Source organism: Engraulis encrasicolus, chromosome 10, assembly GCF_034702125.1.
Source record: "Engraulis encrasicolus isolate BLACKSEA-1 chromosome 10, IST_EnEncr_1.0, whole genome shotgun sequence".
Taxonomy (NCBI): domain Eukaryota; kingdom Metazoa; phylum Chordata; class Actinopteri; order Clupeiformes; family Engraulidae; genus Engraulis; species Engraulis encrasicolus.
In genome coordinates, this window is record NC_085866.1 from 48,419,143 (window position 1) to 48,442,496 (window position 23,354).

The window sequence follows — 23,354 nt, forward strand, 5'->3', positions numbered from 1 at the left end:
CGTTCGAAGCACTTCATGATTATGGGCGTCAGTGCTACAGGACGGTAGTCATTGAAGCATGATGGTGATGATTTCTTCGGCACAGGTATGATGGTAGCAGCTTTGAAAAGTGATGGGATGACTGCTTGCTCCAGAGAGATGTCTGTGAAGACATCCTTCAGCTCTTCTGCACAATCCTTCAACACTCGGCCTGGTATGTTGTCTGGGCCAGCTGCTTTGCGTGGGTTGATGGTGGCCAGTGTCCTCTTAACACTGGCAGAGGACAGTAAAGGGGTTGATCATGGGGGGGAGGGGGAGTTTTCTGTGGGTGAGTGTCATTTTGTGCTTCAAAGCGGGCAAAGAAACTGTTCAGGTCGTTTAGCAAAGAGGTGTTGTTGTCACAGCTTCGTGGTGCAGGCTTATAGTCCGTGATGGCCTGTATGCCCTGCCACAGGCTCTGTGCATCTCTGCTGTCTTTGAAGTGTGTTGTTATTTTGTCTGAGTATTCCTTTTTTGCTTTCCTGATGCCCTGGGACAGGTTAGCCCTTGCTGTCTTTAGGCCAGCTACGTCTCCTGCTCTGAAGGCTTTGTCTCTTGCCCCTCAGCAGTCGGTGAACGTCTCCTGTGAACCATGGCTTCTGGTTGGCTCTGGTAGTGATGTGTTTTATTTCTGTAACATCATCGATGCATTTTGTGATGTAGGAGGTCACAGTGTCTGTGTACTCCTCAATGTCAATGTGATTGCTGTGGGTGGCAGCTGTTTTGAACATGTCCCAGTCTGTGGTTTCAAAGCAGTCCTGAAGTCGTGAGATAGCTCCCTCAGGCCATTTTCTCACCTCCTTCTGAACTGGTTTGGTGAGTTTTGCCTTTTGTCTGTAAGCTGGCAGTAGCAGAATTGTCGTGTGGTCTGATGATCCAATGTGGGGGATGGGCTTTGCCTTGTATGCTCTCTTCTGATTTGTGTAAACGAGGTCCAGGGTGTTTTGTCCTCTTGTTGGGAAGTTGACATGTTGATGAAATTTTGGAAGTACTGTTTTGAGATTTCCGTGGTTGAAATCTCCTAGTACCACTGTGAAGGCATCTGGGTGTGCATCTTGTTGTTCACTGATGCCCCGATGCAGCTCGTTCAGTGCCTCGGTTATGACGCCATTGTTGTTGCTGGGTGGGAGGTAGACGGCGACTAATAGGATAGCGGATATTTCTCTGGGTAGATAGAAGGGTCGGCACTTGATAATCATGAACTCCACTCGTGGAGAGCAGTGCCTCTGTACTACCGTAGCATTATTGCACCAAGCATCATGTGTGTAGACACATATTCCTCCTCCTCGTTTTTTCTCTGCAAGGGCTCTGTCCGCTCGGTGGCACGTTAGTTGTTCCAGATGTAAAGCCGACTCGGGTATGCCGTCGTTCAGCCATGATTCGGTGAACACCGTAACGCAGCAGTTCCTCACGGTTTTGTTCGCTGATCTTAGTAGCCGTATGTCATCCATCTTATTGTCCAGAGATCTGACGTTTGCCAAGAGAATTGATGGTATTGCTGGACGAGTTGGGTTGGCTGCAAGCCGTGTCTCGACGCCACCTCGTTTGCCCCTTTTCCTAATTCTTCGGCGTCGGCATAACGAGGCAGACGGGTCCGATGTAGTCCTATGCCGCCGGAGAATTCCTAGTTCTTCCAGGGTCTTCATTGGTACATCCAATACATTGCTTAACTTTTGTCTCAAAGCTGTCAGTGGCCCTGTCTGTGTGGACTTTGGACGTCTCCAGTCACTGTCAGGCACAGGTTGCATTGCATTGAACCGGGCCACAGTCAGAGAGTCAGACAAAGACATAGGTACGTGGCCTCGGCTTGCCTTGCCTGTCGTGTCCGCGGCTGCCTGCCTGCCTGCCTGCCTGGCTGCCTGGCGTGTAGTAAAAACAGGAAGTAAGAGGGTCTGCAGATATAAATACTCACGCACGCTGCGGAAGCCAAGCGCATGCAGGCCCAATGGCCATGTGGCATGGCAGATGAGGCAAGGCTGAAAAGACAACCTGTGTGGCTCCTACCTACCATGACGCTGGCTTCCCTTCCCTCATACCTACCCAGCTACACCTCAACCAACCAAACAGCCAAGCACACATCAGTACCCACCACAACGCAGCCTGACAGCACAGTAGCACAGCACAGCACAGCACAGCACGGTGTAGCATAGTCACAGCACAATATAGTCCCCAGCACAATATAGTAAAGCAAGGCACAGCGCAACACATTACAGTAGAGCACAGCACAGCCCCAGCACAACTCAGTGCAGAGCCTGCATTGCACGGCAAAGCCAAAGCAAAAGCAAAGCAAAACAGAGGCCAGCACAGCACAGCAATATATTTGGTGTTAGTGTACATGTGCAGATGTGTGTAATGTGTACTATTGCCCAGACTACTACCAGCACAGAGCAGCAAACCCCCAGCATCAGCAATGCACAGCACGGCATAGCTTCAGTCTCTACCCCACTCCCATTCCCAGCACAGTACTGTTAGCCTCCGGATGAACCCCAGAGCCAGAGGACCCTGGGGACCTGCTCTTACAAATAGATGTAACTTGTAACATTCATGGCATTCAAGTCATGCAGCCTGTTTCTAGGAATTTTATCACAGAAATACACTAACATAGGCCACAGAGGGTGTGAGAACCTCAGAACATTCTGACTATCTGACAATCTGCAACTGGCTTACAGCATCAACTGCCATATCATGATGAAGAAACCTCAAAGATAGCAAACTACAGAAAATGCTGTCTCCTTTTTCTTCTTGATCTTTCCTTTTTAACCCTTTATGTTATGCAGAGCCTCTATTACACTGTCAGGCGTGTTGTTACCAAAAGGGTAATGATCAAGCCTTAACATGTTACTTAAGACGTTTTGGTAACACCATTGCAATGTTGTTATGATGTAGCTGACTTATTTCAGCGAAAAAGCGAGTTGGATCGTCTGTACAGTGAGTCCCATCTGCACCAAAAGACCACACAACAGTTTGAGAAGTTATAAACTGAGAAAATGGTGTTACAACATCATGGAAACTTGAATTCAAACTCTATTTCAGTGTCTTCTGATGATGTAATTAGTGTGGTGGGTGACACATAAGCGTTTGAGGGTGAGGTGGGGGGAGGTGGGTGAGAGAGTAGGGTGGGGTGAAGGGGGTTGTGGATGGGTTAGAGATGGATGGTGATGTCACCCTGGGTTGGGAAAGAGCCGGGAGCTAAAGAAAGCATGCTATGCACTGTGATCACACTCCCAAGCCCTCCGAGGCATTCTCAGACAGACCTGCTGTGGAGGAGGTGCGCTGGTGTGCTGTAGCCGTCTTTATCGTCTGTCAGAAGGCAGGCTGTCTCACTGCAACAAGTAGAGCACAGCTCCACAGTCTGCTGCACAGTGTGGGGTCGAGGAAACATCATGTTTGGCCATCGGAACATAATTGAGGTGTCCATCATGCAAAATGGCATTGTCACAAAAGGCAGACACGGAGAGAATGTAATTTATCATGTGGATTTTGATTATATGAATGAAATTCTGTCTGTGCGTGAATTTTTAGCAGCATTACCTTTTAAAAGGCTGAAGTTTAAAGGCGGCTATAACAGGAGGACCAATTTGTAAAAATGTAATGTGGTGGCTATGTCCATTTTCATCATTTCTTGACCACCCAGATACCTCCTATCATCAATTGCAGCTGTTGTATACATGTGTAGTCACACAGTAAAGATGGTGGCTCATAGCCTTTTTTTACAGAACCAGTGCCATTTGGTGAGACTATAAGAGAATGTAAATCCATGCTGAAAATAGTGTGATGACGGCATTATTTGTGAGCATAAGGTGCTTCCCGTGGCCACAGTGTTGTGGTTAAGTGGGAAGCTTTTGAGTCATGCTGTCCACCTACAGCAGTACATGGCACGACTGCATTCTGCAACTGTAACTGAATTACACTGTGACTAAATGCGTATACACTGTATAACTAAATGTGACATTAGCGCAACTATACATGTCACTGTAACTAAATCATACTGCAGTATATCTAAATCGGACTGCTACATTTAGTACAGTACACGTGACTGCATCTAAACGTGTCTGTAAGTGTAACTACATTTATAGCAATGCCGTAGTAGGGGAATGCTTTTACTGTAAGTCAAGTCAAGTTCAAAGAATTGTTGAATGAATCATTTAACCGTATGACATTATAGCCTAGTCCATTTCAGACGGATGGATTGTTTTTTATATGAAGAAGCACATACTTTATTGTTTCAATACACACAGTTCGTTCTGTCTAACCATCCTGAGATTTAACCCAATGATGCTTAAAACACCTGCCAAAACGCCTGCTTTAAATGCGAAGGCCAACTTGGGAAAAGGTGCTGTCAGCCTATAAAAACCTAAACATTTCAGCCTCTGAAGCACATAAAAGCATGTTTTTTTCTTGAATTACACTAGAACATGTGCATTCAGCTCTAACATACCAACATCTAACATAACAAGATTTTTTTTTTTAAATCTATGAGCCTAAAGGCTCCCAGCGCTAGGGTCAATGTTGCATACACAGCATCCCACATCAACGGGTTACAAAACTAAGCACGGCTAATTTTTCAAGTTTACAGCACTATACTGTGTGATTACATGAGATGGAAGCTGAAAATCACACCACATTTAAACTGAATGTGAATCTTTATGGGGCAGGAGGTCATTGTGGAGGTGGTGTGGGAGGGGTTATCAACCACCAACAGATGAAGGGCAACGGCACACTTCCTGTGTGCCAGTCAGCACGGAGGTGTGCAACATGGCACTACATGCCGGGGATGTTGCGTCACCCTTCCTCTGCGGCTGGGTGAGGTGTTAAAGCATCGGCATGGCTTGGCCCGTTATTAACCCTTCACACGGCCCTGTTGCTTATTGTTATACACATGGACACATGCTGTCTGTGTTAGCTCATTAGAAATACTGCAAGTTGAACGGTTCTACTTTATAAGGGTTAGTGAACAGGAACTTAGTAAACGGCGTAGCACAGAAAATACTGCAAGGGAGGACTCTGGTTATAGAGCACAAAGGAGACCGCGAATGAAAGACAGAGAGAGAGAGAGAGAGAGAGAGAGAGAGAGAGAGAGAGAGAGAGAGAATACATGTGCAAGAATTAGTCTATATTTGTGCCTGTGTATATGCGTGAGTGTTTAGAAGCAGTGGCGGGTAGGGTACAGTAGTGGGGTTGGCATCTTGACATCTCCCTTCACTTCCACATGGCGGCCGGGCCGCACACTAAGGCAAAACAACAGTGTCAGGGACCCAGAGACTCTCTACGTCGTCGTCATGACGACCGTGTAAATATTGTCTGTCTGTGGCTGGCAGCTTTGCCGGTGCCGTGATGACACAAGATGACCCCGCAGCCCCCTCGGTTGTTTTGGTTTCTCTTCAGCTTAAGTCATCCGTGGAAAACATCTCTCTTTTTTATTTCATGAACTCGGGGTGATGCTCCATTGGCATGAACACTTGGGCTTTGCAGGGCGCCATACACTGTATCTTCCTCTGCATGGGTTCTGAAATCTGAGCTGAAGCTTTAAGGCCATTGTGTCTTTCGTAGTCTACGTAGTGTTTTGCACAAGGTCTCATTCTTTTCCCGGTTGTTTTCTATAGATAGGGAATGGAAAAGTTAACCCAGTTGTGATGGGATTCTTAACAAAATAAGGTATAATAAGGTTGGAGCAGGTTCGCACACTAAAAAAGACACCTTAAGACACCTTTTCTTAAAAAAATAGAAATAAAAAATCATAAGAACATTTTGTGAAAGATTGTTCCATTGTCCCTTGGCCACCATTGTGTATAGTGAGCCTGGTGTTTTTTTGTTTTGTTTGTTTTTCAACTTTTTACAACTCTTTTTTGTTGTTGTCCAGATTGATCACTTGTTGGTTGCACATATCCTTGAGTGCACTTGCAAATTTGTATGAGGCAAAAATGAAAACTGAGAGATGGAAAGAGCAAACAAGTGAGCCCCTGTAGACCAATCATTGGAGGGGGGGGGGGGGGGGGGGGAAGCTTGATGCCTGGATAAACCCATTGCCCTCCCCATCCCAAAGATCCCCAGTGGCTTCATTACACCTGAGTAATACGATAATAAGAGATGCTGCAACCAGTAACTGGCACCCCTCCCCCACCTCTGTCATCTCCTCCCTCTCTCTCTCTCTCTCTCTCTCTCTCTCTCTCTCTCTCTCTCTCTCTCTCTCTCTCTCTCTCTCTCTCTCTCTCTCATACACACACACACACACACTGACAGACATGGACACAGTACAAACAGCCTTACTCATACATACTGTATACTGTACTGTATACTGTACTGTATCTCTGTATACTATCGCCACTCTCCTTCACTCATTTTCATATATGGAAATATGAACATGCCCATGATTTGACAGAAACATGCTGTTGGCATACTACACCATCACCACGAAATCTGCAGCTCACTTGCCTCATCATCCTACCATGTGGTTTTCAGGTTGGGTTGCCAGGTAGGCTAGAATGTACAGTATGTATGTCCTTTCCTACTCCTTTCCTTTCCTACTCCTCCTCCTCCTCCTCCTCTGTTCCACTTCCTCACCGCCCCACCCGACCCCACTCCACCCCACCCAGCATGGCTGCCCCAGAGGTAATGGTGGAGATAATGAGGAAGTTGGGGACCGAGCTTCTTGACATCATCTCTTGCTCCGGTGTGACCTTGCCACTCCCTCAGCAGATGTTTCCATGTCCTGTCTGTCTGTCTGTCTGTCTGTCTGTCTGTCTGTCTGTCTGTCTGTCTCTCTGTCTGTCTCTTTCTCTCTCTCTCTCGGTTTCATCTTTTGTTCCAGGCCCTCAGGGGAAATAGGATCTAGGAGGGTACACTGCCCCCTGGTGGGGGGAAATGAGTAACACAGGCCTGGCCTCTGCTAGCGTATGGCTGAATGATAGGCCATCTATCTACTACTTTGTAAAATATTTTTACCTCTGCCAAGAAGGTTATGTTTTCAGTTGTGTTGGTTTTTGTGGAGAGGGTGAGAGACTTTAAGTTCCTTGGCGTTACCGTCTCAGAAGACCTTTGACATTTTAGTTTTTAACTCCACAAAACAAGGCAGACAGACTTGAAAAAGTTAGGGTGTAATATAGTCAAATATTTGTAAGTTATATTAAATAGGCATAGCATTCCACAGCGTGTAGATGTTATGGCATCAGTGACCCCATGGCCTTGGCGGAGGTTTGCACTCTCTGAGTGCTTCTAGTATTTAACGTTTTTTATTATTATTGGTGATTGGACAGTGGAGAATTTGACAGCACAAGAGTGGTAGAGATGGGACAGGGTTGGGACATGGGCATACAAGCCTATATGTGTCGAGAGAGCTTAGCATGCTTCGCCACAGTGCCCCTATGCAATGTTCTTTCAGTTGATTGGTTATGCAATATGTATCAACAATATTGGATTTTAAACAGAAAAAGACCCATCAATAAATTTGGTCAAATACATTACCCAGCCAGACCTGCAGTACAACCACATGCCTTCTAAAATGGACGGATGGCTTCTTTTTGATGCCATTAATGTTTGGGTTTTTGTTTTTGTTGCCAGGTGTGTACATCCTGATCGGCGCTGGAGGGCTGGTGATGCTGGTGGGCTTCTTTGGCTGCTGTGGGGCCATCAGGGAATCCCAGTGCCTTCTGGGCCTGGTAAGTCAAGATTCAAAAGTGCGCCACCTGTTCAAAGTAGCATATAGACTTCAATTCATTTTTCTCTCTCTACCCTCTGATTTGATATTATATTTTACGATACGTAGCATGTAACAAATAAAATGTATTATTTTTTAAATTAAGTGAATGCCTCAAATGTGAAGGTTATCACAAGTTAGAATAATGTTCTATGTGTCACACACACATACAACTATGGTTAAATTATGTAACATACTGTACTTTGTTGTTTTGTTGATTACTGTCCTTTTGCAACCACAGTTCTTCGCCTCTCTCCTGATCATCTTTGGAGCAGAGGTGGCAGCCGGAGTGTTTGGATTCATGAGCAAAAACAAGGTGAATGCTCTATTTGATTAAAACACTCGGTATGGTGTAGTAGTAACACAATTATATATGTACTTTATGCTAATGATACACACATCATAATTATATGCTTTATAATAATGACTTGATAATGGTATTATTTTGATTGTAGCCTAGGTGAGGTAATAGTGGAATGATGATTATAATGATTATAGTAATATGTTTTATGAATATTAAAAACAAAAATCCTTTTCATTTCAGATTATTGAAGACATTCAGAATTTCTACACAGAGTCCATCAAAGAGGGAAACAACGGAACAATGATCCAAAGCTACAAAAAAGTGGTGAGTAAATATGAAGAGAATATACAAAAAGTTTCAGATTTGTTTAAACTCAAGTTATCTGTGAGAATATACATGTAGGCCTAACCTTTAAGTTCTTCGGGGGTCACCAGTTCACTCATCACAGCTTCCTCAACATTCTTGTTTCCCTTGCTAGGGGTGGGCTGGGGTGGGCAGCGCACCTCCACCCCCCTTTGACAAGCCCAGGCTGAAAATGTGTTTTTGACGTGATGTCCGTTTAAAAAAAAAACGTAATGTTTTTTTCCTCCTCATTAGTCTTGTCCAGTCTAGTAAATGATCACCCCATGACATTCTTAACACTTTTTAAAAGTTGATCGTTTATCCTGTATTTTATCCTCCTAATTTAATTCTACTGTAATGTGATACTGTTTTTATATTGTTCGTCTGTTTGTATGTCTTTGAGGAGATGTGCAAAAGGTGGACCACTTGAGTTCCCCCCTCGGGGATAATAAAGTTTACCTTGGCCCTAACCATGACCTTGACATTGACCTTTTGTCCCTCACACTCTCCTTTCATTCTCCAGCTGGACTGCTGTGGTACCCAGAGTTACCCTTGTGCCGACAGCACTGAAGACACAAAGGTAAAGCTCATCTGTTGTGTGAGAGATACAATACATATCCATCTGCAGCCGTTATCTAGTCTCCTCTACTCATTGTCTTCTATTATCTTTCTACAATAACCCATTCTTTGTTATGTTCTAGACCTGTGATGTAGCCATCAGTGAATTCTTCAACAGCAAGCTCTTCATCGTTGGATACGTGGGAGTAGGAATAGCAGGCGTTATGGTAAGGATGTTTCACCACTGATCTACTGCTGCTTGCTTCAAATTGTGTTAGGAAGTCACACAAGTAGGCCAATTTATGGATATCTTCATCCCAAGTGTTGACGCACGCATAAACTGAACTGATTCTGAAAGTTGATAGAAAATCATATTCAAAATGGACCCCAATTTATCACTTGATAAATTCTAACTAGATGTAGTTTTTAAAACAGCACTACGTAGTTTTCCTCTTTGCATCATCACTCCTCAGGTTGGAAGTGGAATAGACTAAATCCACTAAAGAGTTTAGAAACAACGGCAACATGAAATGTTGGCACAGTGAATTCATAACCCCCTTTCTCCTTATGATGTTAATGTTGATGGAAACATTTGTGGCTGAAAAACAACTGAGAGTTGCTAAAAGCTAGAAACTAGTTGCCTTGGGGGGAAAACGTATGTTAGGAATTCTGGAAAGTTGATCTTTTCATCACCCAAAAGTCGTCACCCAAAAGCTCAACTTACCAGAATGACGGTATGGGCTGTCGTTGCAATTGGCCAGAATGACTCACTGCCGTCACTACGTATTAACACTGTGACCTCTTGCCACCCGCAGATTATCGGCATGATCTTCAGCATGGTCCTGTGCTGTGCCATCCGGAACAGCAGGGAGGTCATCTAAGCCCTCAGGCCAGGCCAGGCACTGATGACATGGTCCCATGAAATTCCTCCACACCACACCACACCATGTCACCGACCCCAACCCCAACTCCCTCCACCACAACTTCAGCACTGGATCAGCCTGATAGCGTGGTCCCGACCCATCCCTCCACACCACCCTGCTGACAACTAACCCCCAACTCCTGCAACATCATTTTTTCTTATCTCTCCAACCCCACAACCACCAAGCCCCATCTCCAACCCTCATGTCACCATTGGATCAGCCTGTGAAGATTCTCATTCCTCCAGGCACTGATGGCACGATCCCCTTCCTTCTGCACACCACCCTGCTGACACCATGCCTGTTTCCCTCAGCCATGATGTCATCATGGGGTCCTTGTGTCTCCTATTGAATCTGATCTCTCCACCCCACCGAAACCAAGGCCCAGATGCAGCCCCCACGACGTCACCATTGGATCATCCTGTGAAGATCCTCATTCATCTCTAGCTCATGATGCCCAAAGAGTTTAGCGGACAACTGGACTTCCCCTTTGAACTTTGAGCTTGGAACTCAAAGAAGACGCCTAGTTACTTGCAGCTAAACTCATTGGGTCACTATTTAGATTCTTTATTCCTCCACTCCACATCAACCACTAAAGGCCCAACTCCTACCATCAAAACTTCATCATTGGGTCTGTGTTCCTCCACCTTACAACCACCAGCCCCCAAACTCCTACTCCCAGAGTTGTATAAATTAGAAGTAGAAGTGATCTTACAGATGTAGTTACGAGTGGTATGATATTACAGGGTTTCAACTTTGTAATATCAAACTATGAGTGTTGTAAGGACATCTGTAGGAGTACTCCTACTTCTACTTTATACAATTCTGCCTACTGCAACTCCCTGGATCACTTCAGGAGCCTTGATATGAATTCCACCACCCGCATGGAAGATCCTCCTCATCCCCCTCCCAGTGCCTCTCAGCTGTGAGGGACAGACTTGTGGTTTTATCAGATGGCTTAAAGCCACTAGCATCCATTTCATAGAAGTACTTTTGTACTCATGGACTGGGTCAGGGCATTGGATGCCTCCTTTTGTAATTAGTTTGTGTTTTTATTGTAATTATTTGTTGTTTTGTTTGTTTGCATTGCTGTTGTAACGCTGTTAACTTATCATGTTTATGGACCTCTTCATTTGTCGAACGACCCTATGGATTTATCTCAAGTCTCACGAAAGACCCCCACAACATTTGTTATTAGACAGGTGACCATTAGTGACCAAAACCATCACAATTGATTCCATATCCCAGATGAACAAGTTAAGGTCCTACTCTCCATTCCACGTGGATTGTATGCAACCGAGTCAGAAATTCACTCTGCTATATCTGGAGGCCCCAACACTAAGCCTCAGATGTCAGTTTAAAAATGTTTTGTAATGTGAAACCATTAGGTATCCAAGGTGCCATGGAGACGTATGATTGGTTGAGAGAGGAGCGGACATACTATATACATGCACTTGACACGTGTGAGGAGAAAGATCTATGGTGGTAGACACAACAGTTCCATGTCCAGAGAGGTGTCTGGCCATGCTAGTATGGTGGTAAGTAAAAGCACGAGACAGCACAGTGACGGGCCAATGCCATGTGTGTCATTAATTGACAAGGATAAAAGGATATTTACTGCCATTTGCAGATGAATTCAAGAATTCATGAGCAATGAAAAGCTTCCCTGCTCAGAGAGTCCCAACAAGTACAAAGAAAAATGTAGAAGTTAAAGAAAAACCATTGTGAATTTAAGTACATAATACAGTATGTACTTAAATCCATTGGTATAGACCTACACTGTGGTCTTGTGTGAAAAGCAGCACCTTACCATCTTACACTTTGTCTGTATACATACTATCTGTATATGCAACATGGCCACTCTTGTGTCAGTACGCAGGCCCGGGGCTGCAGAATCCCAGAACCCACAGTTCATTTGAGGACCTTTTTCTTGGGGGAACTTCAGGTTCTTCCAAGAGCACCTGAAATTTGTCTCCTGTTGGTTCTTTAGAGAACCTTTGGTTTCCCTACAGTGGCAAACAGAAGAAACTCCTTTTTTTACAATCTAGAGCCCTATATCCCCCAAGTCAAATTGTCACCTAACCCAGCTTGACGCAACCCCTTCTAAGAAGCATGTACTGTAAACAGTACTGTGTGTGATTGCATAAGGGCAGCTCATTTCATACCCTGCTCCCCTCTCAGACATTATGGTAAATATAGTAGGCACTGATGTGTATCAGACACTTGCACTTGGACACATGTCCTGAGGGCTGCTGACAGCTTCGACTGGACCCAGAGCAAAGTCATTTCAAATGGGGTCCCCCACCCAATACATGCTACCATGTAATGAGGACCTCATTCTGGGCCCCCTCTCTCCTTAGGCCTAGGACTTAATGACCCGTTTGCTCAACCCCCCCTGTAGACCTCCCTGCATGTCCTATGATCTGACACACTCTGTACTGTACCTGAATGGGGGTACTGTAACGGTGGCATGGTTACATGGGGTGAAGGCACTGTGCTGTGTGGAAGTGCTAGTAGGAATGGTACTCGTGTGACTCAAACAGGAGTTTACTATGTCCAGGATGTTGGCTGTTGCTGGGTCTGTGGTACTGTATGTAAGAGGATTGATGTTGGAGATGACACTTCTGTCTATGGCTGTGTTATGATAATATAAACACTCCGTCCTCAAACCATCTTTTTGACACAAAAAGAGGAAAATGTGTGTCCCCCGTATAGAGCTTTCTTGTGTGTTTGAATTATTATTTTTTCCATGATGTTGCTGTCTTTGTTGCTTATGTGTATAGCTAGTAGGCCTATACATGCCATGTGCTGTGTGTTTGTGTTAGTGACAGGCTTGAGGCCAGTGTAAAGTTCATAGCGTTTGATAACGATGCTCACGGACAGGCGTCCACCGATTTTACTTCTAAACGTGCCTTTGACTTTTACAAAGCAAGACTTTCGAAACGAATTTTAATATCAATATTGCTCTTTCACATTTTTCTACTGCTAGGTTGTTGGTGGGAAAGACTAGCTGGGTTTGTGGGAACATGAAGTAGTGTAACAGGCCGCACCATACAGTGCAAGACACAGCCAGTACCTGACTGGATGGCCATTGCGTCCACCTAGATGCTGTTTTGCATTAGATAGCGACTGATCATTTGCTTGCTCATACATCTTGGATAGGACTTCTTAAAAGTCTGTAGGATAAGTTGTATTGAAGTAGCGATCATACCTCCAGTCAATGGTAGGCGGCATGAGAATATGAAGAAATTATGTACATGTTTTTTGTACACAGTAGTAGATTTGCGCAGTTTTGTACTAGGTGTTTTTTGATAGACAATAAGGCTTTTCATACAGTAGAGCGCTACTGATCCGACACAGGAGTTTTAGTGTGCAGAAAGCAGTGAGGCTGATTGAAAATAGTGCATCCTTTAACAATTGCTTGTTCATGGAAGTGGACCACACGTTTCTTTAACTCTTTTTATTTTTACTACACTGTGCTTGTCAAACTATACATGAAGAGGTTTTTTTGTACTGTAAACTTTAAATCTGTTGTAGGTATTTTTGTTACTTGTGTTTATTTATTTGATGAGTTCAAATGGAAAATACACTTCTCAGGAAGATCAGTGTACAAGACCCAATAAAATGTTTTTGGAAGTTTTGTAGTACTTTGCAGTTTCTTTCACATCACATTCTGAAATGCTTAATGTTGTGAATATCCCTCCATTGGGGAGCCCTGGGGGGGTGTTGAGAAGGATACAAAGGAGGTGGCGCTTAGTTGTCATCGAGGGCATTAGTCTATTCCATTTTTTTTAATACTAAGGGGGGTGTTGACAGGCTTGTGATGAGGTAAAGGGGGGCGCTGTGAAGCTTATGGTGGTCCATAGTGGCTGGGTCCAGCATAAGTCATAGATAGTCACACTGAATTTGGCCGCTCAGATGTGGCCCCTGGTGGCATAAGGGGTGAGGAAGAACTCCCTTTTCACTTGATTCATAGTTTGTAGGGGGAAATTGACTAAGTATTTACTCAAGTAGGCCTATTTACTCACGTACACTCATGGTTGGATTGGCCATAAGGCATACAGGGCATTTGCCCGGTGGACTGGTGATGATTTTGGCCTGGACCTCCCCACAATGCAATAGTATCAGTCCTCATGCTGCCACAGCTGACCACTCTGAGTATGATATCCCTGGTATAGATATGGCAAGTTGCCACATCGATAAGAATAGTTACTGGCATCAGTAGCTGTGAGGGTGTCTTTTCCTGATTGGCAAGCAGTGTGATGCTTGGCACCGCACTGCTCTCAGTTGACTGGTGGTTTTATGAAAGAGGTAGCAACCATTTGCATCATCGATACCCACTCTGGTCTAATTTTAACATCCCTCTCCAGTATGCACGCTTCTGGGACTAAGGTCAGGTAACTGAAGTGACACCGGTGGCTCCTCCTGGTAAAATGCATACAGTACATTCGGTAACACTTCATTTTAAGGGGGCTTTTAGGTACAGTGGAATAACTGGTAATGAAATGTACCGTACTCAGAACATGTATTTTTGTGTATCTACATACATAAGGGTGCCTTTGGTCTCAGTTCAGCCCTTTGCTTCTTTGGAAGAATGCATCACTTTGGCAAAGTAGCCTATTATAAAACTATTTCAGAGTAGGCCTCCACATGGTCATTATGTTCATTATGGTTTGTAGATACACAAAGTATATGATGTAATAACATGAACTACAGTTGTATCTACATTATTACACCAGTTATTCCACTATATCTGAGTACACAGTACACTGTAACTAAAGATCCCTTAAAATGAGATGTTACCTAATATTCTATTCTACTCTCCACACATTTCATATTGGGATAATTTGAGATAATCACAGTTTCTGACGGTGAATATTCTAAGCTTCACAATCATACCGTACATGATGAAATCTGGTAATATTTAAAGAATGTGTGACCTTTTGAATGTGTTCACTTCTTAAAGCAGAAATGCAGCTCTAAAAGTTTCTCTTGCCCATAGAAAGTTACGTAGCTCTTCCATGGACAAAATGTATGCTTTTATTCACACCACTACTGTTTTCTGAAGCTTTAGTATTGAGCTCATTGAAGACCTCAACTCACATTCAGCAAAAAAGAGAGAAGAAATTCACAAAAAAAGTGGGCTGGCAAAAAATCTCAATTTGCGATTTTCTTAGTTTTGCTCTGAGAGACATACAGTATGTCCTGTATTCATGTGATTTTGGTTGTAGTGGGTGCCATGAGGACTGACAGGGAGCATTCTTGGGGATGGCCTCCTGAGCATGCGGTTCGAGTCTCATCTTTCCTGGGGAGGGAAGAAGAGGGAGCCGAAAGGGCTGCCAAAGCAGAGAAAGAGCTGCCAGGGTTTTGCCTTACATGCCTGGTTGCTTCGTGGACACTTTTCACAGTCACATGATCTCTTAGCTAATACCTCAAATCAAGTCGCCTACGCGGTAAAGGTTTACTCGTCACATCTCCAAACAAAACTACCGGTATACTCTGTAGTCATACAAGCGAATCGCTCTTTAGCTCACTCTCAGTCCTATCCCCACTCCCATGAAATATCAAATAAAGCAGGTATAAAGCCTAATGATTATACTTTAAGACACAATGTATGCCCACATACACAGTCACATGGGACCTGTGTCCTTTCAGTTGATCGTTATCATTCTGGTGACCCTTTATAGACAGTGCACTTCACAAAGTAGATTGATGTTACTGTTTTCTACTGATAGCGTAGACAACATTTAATCCACATTCATATGCATGGTAAATCATAAAAAGAAACCGAAGAGGTTATTTTTATTCTCTATACATGAGTATGAAATTCATATACAGTAGATGACAGGTAACCTCTTTCATTCTGTTTTGCCCTCTCTTACAGTATGGTACAAATGTTACTTGTTGGAACAACTGGTTCAATTGTACAACTGTATATGCCAACAGTTTTCACATAGAACACATGAATCTTCCACTTATAAATGCATGTACAAAGTCTTACCTCACCCTTTTAACATGTAAATACATAAAAGATGAACCATGTCACATTTCAACTCAAAAGATGAAAGTCTTATGGATAATGTTAATATTGTACAAGAGGCTGAATGAAAATATTCAGTTTTTAACATTTTCTCTACTTACAATAGAAAATATACCACAGAGCCATTGTTACTGCTACAGCCTGTCTAGGGGCAGCAAAAGAACTGCTTTCGTGGTCAGAAAGAAGTTCTTAGTTCCCCTGTCCAGTCTCCTTTTTAAGCATATTACAGTGACTGACTCCTGACTTGGTATGTGAATCTCAGTCCCTGGAATGATATCCTTTACACTTGGCCGTTGACATCTTGCTGAGACGAACAGGGAGCAGCTGACACGTCAGTACAGTATTTCATACATACAGTACAGTAATGATACATCAGAAATCATCATACAAATTCCATATGGTAGCAAAAGATCAAGTAGTTTCACAATAAATATGTTCACATTTTATTGTTTTCTGGTTGGTGAAATGAGGATGGGACTTATTACCCACAGGCCTATTGTTTGTTATTTGAAATGTGACTATGTACACAAGGCTCGCCTCACTTCAGTCCTGGGGTGCATTTCTGGAAACCATAGTTGCTAACTTCATGAGCTACTTTGTTGCTTTCAATGCAATTTCCCATTGGCAACTACCAAAGTTTCTAACTGGCTAATCACTACACTTTTGAGAAATGTACCCCTGATCTGTGACTGCATGGGGCATTATAGAACAGTGCCCACAGTGAGACGGTTGGCAACAGAAATCCTCCATCCCTCATTGAGGGTACATTTAATCACTGTTGCAAAATCTCTAAACAGAACAGATTCTGAACAAGTGCTGCTGCCATAACCCACCTTATCAAAATCAAGATCATTGTTATTTACAAAAAGATTTACATGGATAAAACAAGTCAATTCGTGTTTGAGCATTTATCAAATGTTCAATGACCTAATCCTAATGAATTGTTGTGGCGAATTTGTTGTATTACTTACTGGGGAAACACTTCTTAGGGTATAATTTGCAAAAATTAGAAATGAAATTCTAAAAAACAATCTGGTCTCAGTGCTTGTGACAGAATAGCCTGAGCAGACGTCTGACAGTCCTTAACCAAAAATATGATATCCTTTCAAATATCGATAGGCTTACGCTTTTGCTGAACATTATAGGTGTAATAATTTGGCTACTGTTTCTTTTAACAAGTGCCTCAACACGATAAACTTGTCTTATAGCTGCCTGGGTCAGTTGCTACTGTTCCATTTAACTCAAGTTTTCGTAAGGCGCTCTACGACGAGTAGAGGTTGAAAGGACTTTGGCCCAGAACAAACTCCCCAACATTGAGGAAGTAGACGACTTGGACGATACCGAAGAGTGGAGCGATGATCAGAGCTCTGCAGCTAGCACCCTTGAGGAATGCTCCTGGACCCTCCTTCTTCATGATCTGACTGTAGAGCACAAGCCAAGACATTGCTTACTATTACTATTACTTACTGCAGTACTGGTCTCTCATCAAAACAGTCATCATAGTATAATACTGTAATACATTGTAAATATTAGAAGTTTCCTCAAAGTGCCTTCAGTTGGATTGCGTGGGAATCAATAGTTCTCTGAGGAACCCTAAATGTTCTCTGAAGAACCTGAACGTGTCTTTGAAAACCCTTAGGGCAGGGGGATTCAATTAAAAGTCACAGAGGGCCAGTTTATCAAATTCCCCACAGTAAAAGGGCCGAAAGGAATACGTATATAGATAGCGCGCCTATGTTTTCATTTTGTTCAGACCTTGTGGAGGGCCAGACCCTTGCCATGCAAGGGCCGGATCTGGCCCTGGGGCCTCCAATTGAATAGCCCTGCCTTAGGGGTTCTTCCACATTGGCAGTCGAATGGTTTGTCCTTGTCCTTTGAACCTTTGGGTGACAGGGTTCTCTGAAAAACCTTCAAGTCTTGAAGCTAAAGACCACCTCCCACGAACCGACTTCTCACATATATGTTCCTCAGACAACTTTTAGGGGTTCCACCAGAGTGGCAACTGACGGTTCTACTGGGAATGTTTAATAGGGTTATCTCTACAATGTATGCCTACAATATGAAAACCTGTTCAATATATAAAAGTTGTATTGCTTACGGCTAAGCTCACGGCTTACCTTACACAATCCACCACACCACTGTAGGTCTCCTCCGATGAGCTTTTCTTCAAAGATTGCAGTCTGGTCTTGATGACTGCATGAGTAAGAAATGACATGATCTCCATCCATTAATCACAATGCATTGTACATATATCTTATTTGTAAGTCTTATTTGTTTCCTTATCTACAAACACTGGTGGTGTCATGTTGACATGGGCCACCCCTCGAGCTGCAGCTACTGTTATAATAACACATGAGTAGCGCCCCTTAGGGCTAGGCCCTTTAACACCCCGTTTGGTAAACTATGTACCGGTACATCTTCGTGTCCTTACGTTCTAAGCATCAACACTATACAGTCATTGCTTAAGAACATGGGAAATATTCCACACTATTCGTAACCCTCTTACTCATAGGGTATATTTGGGTCTTTAGGGTTAGGATTTGGGTTTGGGCTTGGGCTATGTTACAGTATTACATTACATTACATTACATTACATTACATTGCATTAAGCTGACGCTTTTATTCAGAGCGACTTACATTTACTATTTCTCAGGGTATTGGTTACAGTCCCTGGAGCAATGTGGGGTTTGGTGCCTTGCTCAAGGGCACCTCAGCCATGGATGCAGGTGTAGGGAGAGGTCAGGTGAGATTCAAACCTACAACCCCCAGATTGAAAGACCAACTCCTTAACCGTTAGGTCACGGCTGACCATGTTAATACAGCCTATTGGCAGCTCATCCTAACGAAGCAGCCCATCTCGACTGAAGAGTGGCAGGATTATGTACTACTCACCATCGCAAGGGTTGACGGCCACAGCAGCAGTGCAGCCGGCCATGCAGCCAGAGACGAAGGACCAGTAAAATGGCGCATTCTCCATCTCAGATGGCTTACCCAGGCCGTTCAGGTGGGCAAAGAGAGGGAAGTAGACCATAGAGAAGGGAATGTCTCTGCAGAAGACAAAAGACAAAGACAATGACAATAACAACGATGAAACATGACCACAATGAAAAACACACCACACGAGATGCCTTTGTCAACAGTTGCTTTCTGCTGGTCGTACCAATGGGTAGGTCCTTCTTTATTTGACATAGGCCTACTGTACACTATGTGGTGCTAATGTCACATTTGTTTAAAACATTATGCATTTTATCAATTAAATTAAAATTGTTGATGGTTATTTTCATCTCAAATTAAAGACCTGAGTTCTTGACTTTACATTGATGATTCATTATTTTTGTCTACTCTAATGTCTTCTACTCTGCTCTGCTACAATCACTGTGAATTCTGTACACAATCCTCAATCACTATTAATACTCACCTCATGAGTGTTGCTCCAAGGCCTGTGTAGAGGCCCTGAACCCCTCGTGTGCGCAGCAGCTCCTGGGTGATCTGCAGGGCAGACATCCTGAGCATGGGAGCTGGGCCGCCGTTGTAGGAGCAGGTGAGCATCGCGTTACCTGCACCCAACTTCATGGCAGGCAGTACTGTCACCGTCCTCTGCTGTGCCGCTGCAAAGAAATATATATGCGCATGGCATGTCAAATACACAGCCTCCTCTGCTGGGCTGCTGTAAGTAAATATAGAGGCCTACGCTTGGCATGTCAAATATCAGAGTTGTATAAAGTAGAAGTAGAAGTACTCTTGCGATTCGGTTGTAATTACAACACTAGTGGTATGACGTGGTTTCAACTATATCATGCTACTAGTGTTGTTATTACACCTGTAAGAGTACTTCTACTGCTACTTTATAAAACACTGTCAAATACCGGTACACACCTTCCTCTGCTGTGCAGTTGCAAAACAAATTGGCACTTGACACTTATTTGCATATTACAAGAAATCATAAAAAATAATCTGGCCTAAATGCACTACACAGAGTAGACTAAGCATACATTTGACTGTCGTTAACCAAAATCATAATATCCTTTCAATTGTAAAATGTTTCATATAACATTTGGAGTGCTACGAACATAAGAATTACTACTTGACGTGATAAGCAAAGCTTCTGAAAAACATGTCTCAAGAAGAGAAGAGAAGAGAAGAGAAGAGAAGAGAAGAGAAGAGAAGAGAAGAGAAGAGAAGAGAAGAGAAGAGAAGAGAAGAGAAAAGAAAAGAAAAGGGCAGCATATTGTGAAACAGCAAGTATTACATAAGCTTACACAAGCTTCTACACTCCCCAAGGGCAGGGTGTCACTTTGGAGGAAGAGAGTAAGACAAGTCAAGGCAAGTGTTCTCATTTTGCCAGTCATGCTTTCATAGTCATATTCAATAGCGGTACATTATATTTGATTTGCTCACCAAGTCTTCCAGCATCCTGAAGTTGGATCTTCAGCATTTCCATTGGAGTTGTAATGATAACTTGACACATCCCTGCCCCACAGCCAGCCAGCATCTCCTTGAATACTGTCATCTTGGACCTGCAGTGCCAAAACAACTCTTAATGTTGTTGGAGAGGAAAAAGGGCAAAGGCTTAAGACTACCTAACTAAATAACTAACTAACTAACTAAATAAATAAATAAATAAATGACCAGCTGCAGTGAATTGTAGCCTAATGTATTGCACATTGTGAGGATAACAAGGCTAACTAATGTCAGCCAGAATGAATAAGAAAAATGTTCCTGATGTGAAGGCTATAAAGTGGCAATAACATCATATACATTGGCAGTTGGACACATGTGACATATAAAGAAAGAATGAATTGGCAAAGATGGGCACACCTACAAAACTTGATTTAAATGTCACCAATTGCAGTTCATTTGCCCTAATGTCTTATTTATTAGGTCCTTACGTCAACCCACTCAAATTGCCCTAATAACGCGTTTTGGAATACACACAGGAGTGATGTGGACTGAACTCCTTACCCGTCCTGAACAAGCTTGTGGCGGAAGAAGTCATTGGCGGCCAGTTTGATGGCCTTCTCTGGAGTGACCAGGGTGAGATTCACGGCGGCGCCTATAAAGAACAACAACAACAGAAATCAACCTTCCAATGACTTCACTTTGAGACTGGACTGAATGAGATAAATAGTCTGACATTGAAACATTGAAGTATTTATGGTGTTTGTTGTAACCAATCAGCTGTTCTGAGATGAAGAGAGAGATCACACACCTCTGTACATTCCAAAATATCCTTCAGACCGGACCGTCTTGATAAGACAATCCATCCTGGTAAAAATAAACATAAAAAATGTGTCAAAAGTGATCCCAAAGACATATATAGACACACACTATATCCCATAGTACATATGAAGACCACGCATGCGCAAGTCAATTGGGCATGCACAAGGGATTGTGAAGGAACCGGTATACTTCAAATCTAAACTTAATTAACAACACAATAGAAATATGTTGTGAACCTTTTAAAACGGAGTCATTCCAGTTAGAATACTTTGTTATATTATATATATCAATTGGACTTCATTGTGGAAGAGAAGAGAAGAGAAGAGAAGAGAAGAGAAGAGAAGAGAAGAGAAGAGAAGAGAAGAGAAGAGAAGAGAAGAGAAGAGAAGAGAAGAGAAAAGAAGAGAAGAGAAAAGAAGAGCAGAGAAGAGAAGAGAAGAGACATGGCAGCATATTATGAAATACGTTCATAAGTCTTTCATAAGCTTCAGAAGAGAAGCCACATACAGTATTATCAAACATGCTGCATTGCATCAGCCAGAACACTACTCCTCCCTCACTGTGGGCAGAGAGACAGATTAGTGAAAGTGAGAGAGAGAGAGAGAGAGAGAGAGAGAGAGAGAGAGAGAGAGAGAGAGAGAGAGAGAGAGAGAGAGAGAGAGAGAGAGAGAGAGAGAGAGAGAGAGAGAGAGAGAGAGTGTGTGTGTGTGTGTGAGTGTGTGTGTGTGTGTGTGTGTGTGTGTGTGTGTGTGTGTGTGTGTGTGTGTGTGTGTGTGTGTGTGTAAACTCTTACATGTTCCTGTAGACCTGCTGGCCACTTCGTTGGTTCTGCAGTCTTGTCTTGGCCAGGTCAATAGGGAACACACAGGTGACTCCAACCATGCCAGCAACGCCACCATTGATGAGCTTGGCGGGAAGGCTGTAGATTTAAAACAAAACGTCAACGTCTGAGCATGCTCCATCAGAGATATAGAGGAAGTATGCGGTAAGACAATGAGGTGGAGAGCCCACAGCCCAGACATGTTGAAGGCAAGGTGAAGTAAAACATGTTGCTCACAAAGATCACAAAATAAGTGAGGCACTTATGCCAAAGAAACGAGAAATACCAGCACTGCAACAACCAGAGATACACCATCAGTGATCGTTATTGCGTCTTTACTGCCAAAACCCCCCACCAATTGAACAATTGCGTTCCTTTTGCGTGCCAAATCACGGAGCAATGTGAATGAAAACTACACACGATGATATAGTACAAATAAAAAAAGCGAAATACCTGATTTGCTGTTGAGACATGATGAGGTATGAATGTGAGCTAGCCTGTAAGCTGCTGGCTTTGGTCGGTGCACCTGAGGTAGCTGGTGGGGATAGTGAGGAAGCACAGGGCGTCACTGAGGCTCCAGCTGGAGCTGGTATTTATAGAGGAGAAGGGCCCCTGGAGCACGCATGCCTGGCCTGCACCCTGCATGGCCCAGCCTGTAGCATATAGCCCTGCCCACTCCCAGCCAGTCCCCACCCACTTCACACCCCAGGCTGGCAGACACACCCACATGTCATGCAGTACACGCATGCACACACACACGCAGGGCAGGCACACACACAAACACAGCCAGACAGGCCTCCACAGGCATGCACACACACACACACACACACACACACACACACACACACACACAGACACACAGACACAGACACAGACACACACACACACACACACACACACACACACACACACACACACACACACACAGAGAGAATACCCGCATACACACACAGACACACAGACACACAGACACAGACACAGACACAAACGTAGAGAAAGAACACTGACACGCACGCACGCACGCACGCACGCACGCGCACGCACGCGCACGCACACGCACACGCACACGCACACGCACACGCACACGCACACGCACACACACACACACACACACACACACACACACACACACACACACACACACACACACACACACGCACCAGTGGATCCACTTACAGGGAATGTACACACACATGCAAATACTCTCACACACATTTTGGTCACATTACACACTCCAACACTAAGCTACAAAACAGAGAGATTGGAAAATTATCTCACATAAGTGTATCTCAAGTTTATGAAAAGGAATATGAATCTTACATACAAAAAATACATGTAAAATACAAATGAATGGAAATATGAAAAGAAACAAACCCAAGCTCATAAACACTATTAATCCTTTAAATACAAATTGGTGATTTTCGTAAATTGGCAAGTTT

General features: G+C 43.5%; 2 protein-coding genes across 2 annotated transcripts in view; one reads left to right on the top strand and one right to left on the bottom strand.

Annotated features, from left to right (window-relative positions):
* The window catches only part of tspan2b (tetraspanin 2b), a 40,141-nt gene extending 26,661 nt beyond the window's left edge, over positions 1 to 13,480 (top strand). The window contains exons 3-8 of the mRNA XM_063209129.1: positions 7,576 to 7,673; positions 7,953 to 8,027; positions 8,256 to 8,339; positions 8,881 to 8,937; positions 9,059 to 9,142; positions 9,731 to 13,480. Coding sequence (XP_063065199.1) covers positions 7,576 to 7,673; positions 7,953 to 8,027; positions 8,256 to 8,339; positions 8,881 to 8,937; positions 9,059 to 9,142; positions 9,731 to 9,796 — 464 coding nt within the window. The 3' untranslated portion in view covers positions 9,797 to 13,480. The remainder of the gene's footprint in view (positions 1 to 7,575; positions 7,674 to 7,952; positions 8,028 to 8,255; positions 8,340 to 8,880; positions 8,938 to 9,058; positions 9,143 to 9,730) is intronic.
* A 2,125-nt stretch (positions 13,481 to 15,605) lies between these two features.
* Positions 15,606 to 22,499, bottom strand: slc25a55b (solute carrier family 25 member 55b). The gene is made up of 9 exons (XM_063209130.1): positions 22,369 to 22,499; positions 21,889 to 22,014; positions 21,085 to 21,140; positions 20,838 to 20,928; positions 20,274 to 20,392; positions 19,294 to 19,483; positions 18,768 to 18,922; positions 17,993 to 18,068; positions 15,606 to 17,296 (listed from the first exon to the last, which is right to left on the bottom strand). The coding sequence occupies exons 1-9, from the start codon at positions 22,386 to 22,388 to the stop codon at positions 17,137 to 17,139; spliced, it is 993 nt and encodes a 330-aa protein (XP_063065200.1). The 5' UTR covers positions 22,389 to 22,499; the 3' UTR covers positions 15,606 to 17,136.
* Between the last annotated feature and the right edge of the window lie 855 nt (positions 22,500 to 23,354).

Bases quoted from the DNA above. Each gene is read 5' to 3' on its own strand.
- slc25a55b (XM_063209130.1), bottom strand. From the start codon at position 22,388: ATGTCTCAACAGCAAATCAG. The intron at 18,069-18,767 runs GTGAGTAGTACA...TTACTCATGCAG, and splicing joins GGCCGTCAACCCTTGCGATG to TCATCAAGACCAGACTGCAA. The intron at 17,297-17,992 runs GTAAGCCGTGAG...TGTGCTCTACAG, and splicing joins GGTGTGGTGGATTGTGTAAG to TCAGATCATGAAGAAGGAGG.